Here is a 6,148-nt window from a genome sequence, read left to right as displayed (position 1 = left end):
CGGTGCCTCCTGTACTCTATCTTGGTGAGTGGGGCCCTCATCCACCTTGTTACCTAAGCCAGAGGATTTTGTGAAATGCCTCTTCCATATATAGCTGGTGAAGAGTGAACTGGCACAGTGCATTGCTGGTGCCATTCATCAAGATAGAAAACAAGAGGAAAGATGCTGGGCTCAAATTCTGTCTACAATTCACTAGCTGAGTGACCTTGAGCAAATTAATCTATTTCCTTACCTGTAAAGTGGGTTTCAAGATAGGACCTACCTCATAAGGTTGTTATACGGATTTAACAATAATTCTTATTTATTAAGCACTGTTAAGTATTTTATATGGATTCCTTCAGAGTTGATGAGTCCAAGGTCACTCTGCTATTACATGCCACCTGAGTTTAGCCAGAGCCAGGTCTGGAACCCACAGTTCGCTCCCTTCTTCATTGTCACACTATCTGGAGATTGTCTATCAAATAGGGAAATACTTACAATATAACGTTAAGTAAAAAGTGGACCACAAATTGCATAACCAGTGTGAGTGCAGCCATTTTTTAAAAAAAGGAAATACTCTCAAAACTAGAAAATGCTAGAAGGAAATACAGCAAACGGTTAAATGTTGCATTGAGGTTATTTTTGTCTTCTAGTTTTCTATTTCCTGTGTTTTCTTCAATATATATAATTTTTACTAAAAATAAAATATTTAAAACATTAAACATTCATTACATTAAAAACAATTACAAGTCCACAAACTGTTCTGTTTGACTGGAAATTACACTCCACTGGTATCTCTTCTCAGTTCCAGTCTTAACTTCCCTGAACAGAAATTTTTTCCTACTCTCAAAGGCCAGAGTAGGAAGTAGGTATTGCAGCCGTGTTCACCACCCTCCCCACAGCTGACAACCTGGCCCCTCCAGGAGGCTGTCAAAATCAGGTCTGTGGGGAGGGAAGTTCCAGACAGAACGCGGGCTTCTCCTACCGCCTAGGGCTTTCTGGACAGCGCTGCTTGAGATCAATTACTTTTTTCTTCTTCTAAATAAGCGGCCGAATGCTCTTTTTCCAGTTCTGGCTGAGTTGTTAGCTTCAGCCCAGTGGTGACGCCTGCCAGGTACCTGGCTCGGTGAACACCGCCCAAACTGGTCAGGCCAGTCCTCCCGTGGATGTTTCTGCCAGGACTTGCCTGTGTTTGTGTGTGTGTGTGTGTGTGTGTGTGTGTGTGTGTGTTGTGTTAAGAGACCCACCCTTCTCCCCAGCAACCTAGGTAGGTGGAAGGTAGCTTCGGGGACCAGCCTGGCAGTGTGGCCAGATGGGTGGAGTTGAATTAATCTAACCTGGAATTTCAACTTGGCCTGCACAACAGGTGAGAGGAAAAAAGCAGCAGAGAGAACGGGCAGTTCGGCAACTTAGAAATACTCTTATGCCTTGCCCCTTGCCCCCTGGCTGGAAAACAGCCCGGGGTGACTTTTCAAAGTCTTTGCGATGGGTTATAGGGCTCGATCCCTCGGAGGCTGTCCGAGCCCCTCCTGAACGCTGTCCTCCTCGGTTACCCTCCGCGACGCGCCCGTTCCCCCTCCTCTGGGAGGCAGGGCGGGGGTATCGGATTAGTCTTTGTTTTCGACGCGAAAGAGCCGAGAGCGGCGCAGGGGAGGCCCGCGATGGCAGGGCCCCGGGGTCCGCCTGGGTAGGGCGCTGGGCTGCGATCCCGGCGAAGGTTCCTGCCGGCTGGCCCTTGGCCTCTGCTCGCGGGGTATCCCCTCCTTGCCCGCTAGGCTGACTCGGTACGCAAACGCGCGATGTCCCCCATTGTCCTGCCTTGGAATGAGCGAGCGGCGGCCAAGAGAGGGGGGTCAGTGGGGCCCGGAGTTCAGGACTCCCAGGGGCACCGGGGCCGTCCCAGGCCGCTCGGCCCGCAGGGAGTGGCAGGAAGTGGGGACACCGAGGCCGGCTCGGCCGAGGGCCTAGGCTGGGAGCTCCGCGTGCCCCACCCCGCGCCGCCCGCCGCGCCCGCTCGGCTGCAGAAGCGCCGGAGGGCGGGGGCGGCCAACCCGAGGAGGGCGGCCGGGTCCCGGGAGGACCGACCGCGGGGGAGGGGAGGTACTGCAGGTGCAAAGGCGCGGCGTCCGGGCCGGGCCCTGCCCCCATCCGCTTCAGGACCGCCCGCGCCGTCCCCTCCCCCTCCACGGAACGCCCCCCCTCGCGCAGCCCCGAGCCCGGCGGAGGGGGCGGCGGCGGGGCCGGCGGGGCTCGGCGGGGCCGCACGTGCGCGCCCTCCCGGGCGGGGGAGTCCCCGGGCGAGCACGTGCCGCGGCGCGCGGGGGGCGGGGAGTCCCGCGGACGCCTTCATTGCTGCTGCTGCTGCCGCCGCGGCCGCCGCTGCCTCTTCCTTCCTCCTGCGCCGTCCCCTCATCGGCCCGGGCGGGGGGCTCCGTGCGCCGAGCTCGGTCGGGCCAGGCGCTCCAGGAGGCGGGCGCCCCAGGCGGCGGCGGCGGCGGCGGCCGCGACGGTGGTGGCGGCGGCGCGGGCCGGGAAACTTTGCCCCTTTGTGCGCTCCGCCCCGGAGGCGGCGGGCAGGTCGGTGCAGTCGGTGCCTTTCCGGCTCCGGGGTGGGGGAGGGGAGGCCTGGGGGGGGGGGCCCGCAGGGGAGGGGACGGTCCGGGGGGGGGGCGCTCCGCTACTTTGTTGCGGGAGACGAGGCGGGGGTGCTGCGGGTCACAGTGTAGCTGAGCCGGGCGGGGGCGGCGGGGCGGGGCGGGGGCTGCGGAGCCGCCGAAGCCGAGCGGCCGAGGCCCCAGAACAAAGGAGCCCGAGCGGCTGCGCGCGCGCGGCCGGGCCTGAGCCGGAGCGCGCCCCCCTCCCCGCGCCCCCTCGTTGGAGCGGGCCGCCCTCCAGGGTCCGGCCCGCTGGCTGGGCGGCCGGCGCGGGCTACCCCGGGCGCGCCCCACTCCAGGCCGCCTCAGTGCCCGGGGCGCCCGGGCAGCCCCGCCGAGTGAAGCTCTCGGCAAACTTTATTTTGAAAGCTGTGCTCCCTTGGGGAAGGCCCAGCGACCTCCAGTGAGGGGCGTGTGGGAATTTAGGCAAAACTCTCCCAAGCCCGTGGGGCTGGGGAAAAGGACAACTTTCTTGGGCATCTCACCTTGACCGCCCCCTTAAATTCGCCGTCCAGGTTTCCTTAACACCTCGTCAGGCCCTCGTCCTGCTCCATCAGGGAGCGGGTGCCAGTGTGCCCTGCCAGAGGTTCTGGACAGAATTTCATGAGAGCAAGCCCGTTCTCTTCCCCCAACTTCTCTTTTCCCAGAAGCAGGAAGAGGTAACAGAAAGAGTGAAAGTTGTCCCCCAGCCCCGAGTGATGCGCTTCCCCTTTCTGTCTCTTTTCCAGGCTGTGCGCTGCCTTCTCCATCATTCTGACCTGGGAAAGGAAAAGCCAGGAGGAGAACCTCCTCACCCTACCCTGCCCCCGTCACACACCCACCTGCTCACCTCATGCCTGGGTCCAGGGTGGGTGAGGGTGAAGAGCCCACCCAGCCAAGATGATCCCTTCTCTGGGGACTGCCGCTGATGTCCTCCCCCAGATCCCGGGCCCCGGCAGGTGGGAGAGTGGCCCCCAACTGAGTCCTGTCAGACTGCTGCAGAGGAGGTGAAGAGGGGTTGAGAAGAGGTGCCCGACCCGCGGCCTGGAGCTACTTGCTTTCGCTCTGTAGATTTTGACTGCGTTAGGAAGAAGGACTTGTTGGTGGCCTTTGCAGGCAGGAAGCTGGACTGTGGCTCTGCCCCAGCACCTATGCCCCCACTTCTGGCAACGTCATGAGTCAGTTTCAGGTGCCCCTGGCAGTCCAGCCGGACCTGCCAGGCCTTTATGACTTCCCTCAGGGCCAGGTGATGGTAGCGGGCTACCCGGGGCCTGGGCTTCCAGTGGCCGGGAGCGAACCCCAACTCCGAGGGGGTGGAGATGGGCGGAAGAAGCGGAAACGGTGTGGTACTTGTGAGCCCTGCCGGCGGCTGGAAAACTGTGGGGCTTGCACCAGCTGTACCAACCGCCGCACACACCAAATCTGCAAACTGCGCAAGTGTGAGGTGCTGAAGAAGAAAGTGGGGCTTCTCAAGGAGGTAAGCTGGGTCTTGCTTGACAGCCCTGTTCCTTCCTTGAGGGTGCTGCATTCACAAGAGTCTTGCTGAAGACCGTTAAGCCCATTATCCCCTTTCGATCCTCCTGGTCCAACTTTGAGTGGGGCTGCGAATAGGAGCATAGCTGTCTTTAGAAGCTGGTTCGAGCTAGTTTGCTGCGCTTACAATTGGTGGGAGGGTAACCAGGTTGCACAGGGCTTTGAGCTAGCGCTCTCATCCTGGATGTTTGCATTTGACATGGGACAATGGTATCCAGCTTTATCTTTAGAAGTTTTGTGTCTGCTTGAAGCCTCAGATATATTTCAAGGTCATGCTAATGCTTGGGTGATATGGGAGTGATGGTGTCAGGTAAGGGTTGGAGGCTGATGGGTTTGGAAGGAAAAATTTGGAGTGACAGGATGGTCTTATGCTGCCCTGATGGAATGGGATGTTTCTTTCCCTAAATCTCTTTTTGAGCGCCATCCTTTTGGGGAGGGTACCTAAACATGTTTGGGAATTTAATGAGAAACCCATGGTTTGAGTTCCCATGCTCGACAGTACTTGAGGTCAAGAACTTTTTATGCCTTGTGTTCTTAGGACCTGGCTCAGTTCTTTGGAGTGTAGGAAGCCCTCAGATGCTAATTGAATGAATGAATGAATGAATGAGTGATGTGTGTTTGAGACGCTGTCAACCCCAGGAAGGAGTACTCCCTTAATTGGGAGCTGGGAGGGCAAGGGAGGGGAGGAGGAGTTGGAATGAGAACAGAGGCGGGAAAGGAGAGGCAGTGGCACCGCACCGGCCGTCTTTCCTTTGCGTTGCCGGTGGTGGGTTGCCGGCCGTGAGGCTGGTGGCAGCCGCCACAGCGGAGAGTTGGCAGAAGTAGGGGCGAGTGAAGTGAAGCAGCTTGGGAGGAGCGCTGTAGCGGCCGAGGTCGCTTCAGGCAGCGGGACTCGCGCTGGACAGAGACCGAGGCCTGCGCTGTCCGTGGGGCTTCCCCGCTTTACCCCTGATTTGTCCAAGGGCTCAGACGACTCAGGTCCCCTCTCTGAGTCTGTCTTCTCCCTGGGGATGTGGAGGGGCTGTGCTTCTTGGCCTTTGAAGCCCTTTCCAGCTGGGCTGGAAACCGCTGTGCTTCTGGGAGCCGGGGCACCTGTGGCTTCGATGGGCTGGCGCCTCGCACTTGGGATTTCCCTGACCGCTGAGTGTCGGAGCTGTGCCGCCAGTTTGGTGGGGCTGTGGTCTTGTGGCTGGGAAGACAGATCCAAGTGTTTTGGTCAGGAAAGTGGCCGTTGCTGGGACGTTTCTGCCCCTTCTCTCCTCTTGTCTGCTCCCTGCGGAAGCTGCATATCACGGGCCAGGGACAGCGATGGGTGCCCTGTTTCCCCAGTCTAAGGTTAAAGCGGACATCTGGATCACATCTGTAGCTCCCCACCCCAGCCTGGGAGGCTGTGTGCAGCCCCTTTATGTTGCTGCTGTTTACGGGGGAGTTGGTATCCTGCTGGCCCAGTGCCCTGTGGGTCGTTTCTGAAAGGGGGGTTGGACCAAGGGTAGGCTTCAGTCCGGGGCATGAGAGCTTTTGTTTCGGTATAAGGAGGACATGCCCCGTCTACTTTGTAAGGCTTGGTTCCTTTGCTTGCTTCCTTCTAGGGTTTATCTCCTTCTTTGCTGCCTTCCTCTCGCTTCATTCCTCTCAAACCCTGGGGGATGAGCTTTCTGGGCTGGATGTTCCTAGAGTGCGTGGCTCTTGTGAACCGCGTTTAAGTTCTTCTTTTGGCAGCAAGGAGGTGCACCTGAGTGAAAGGGGCTGGGAGTGTAGCCAGGGGCCTGTCATCCTTGTGTGTAAGCTGCTGCCCTGGGTTGCCAGTGGTCGCAGTTAAGAGAGGAGGAATCTGGCTTGGCTGAGGCTTAGAGTCAAGCCCCTGGATGTTTACATCCCTGTGGACCTTGCCATGGCCGGCTGGCTCTCAAGGCCTGCAGGATTGGGGAAAACGCAGCTGGTGTCCAGTGGTTCCCCCAGACAGAGGGTCCACATGCTGATCTGTGGACCAGTGCGGCCCCATG

General features: G+C 58.9%; 1 protein-coding gene across 1 annotated transcript in view; it reads left to right on the top strand.

Moving 5' to 3' along the window:
• TET3 (tet methylcytosine dioxygenase 3) overlaps positions 2,382-6,148 on the top strand; it is a 109,919-nt gene continuing 106,152 nt past the window's right edge. The window contains exons 1-2 of the mRNA XM_018055023.1: positions 2,382-2,556; positions 3,362-4,089. Coding sequence (XP_017910512.1) covers positions 3,787-4,089 — 303 coding nt within the window. The 5' untranslated portion in view covers positions 2,382-2,556; positions 3,362-3,786. The remainder of the gene's footprint in view (positions 2,557-3,361; positions 4,090-6,148) is intronic.

This window comes from Capra hircus, chromosome 11 (assembly GCF_001704415.2).
Source record: "Capra hircus breed San Clemente chromosome 11, ASM170441v1, whole genome shotgun sequence".
Lineage (NCBI taxonomy): Eukaryota > Metazoa > Chordata > Mammalia > Artiodactyla > Bovidae > Capra > Capra hircus.
The sequence above is the reverse complement of the archived record's forward strand: the minus strand, read 5'-3'. Positions and strand labels throughout refer to the sequence as shown.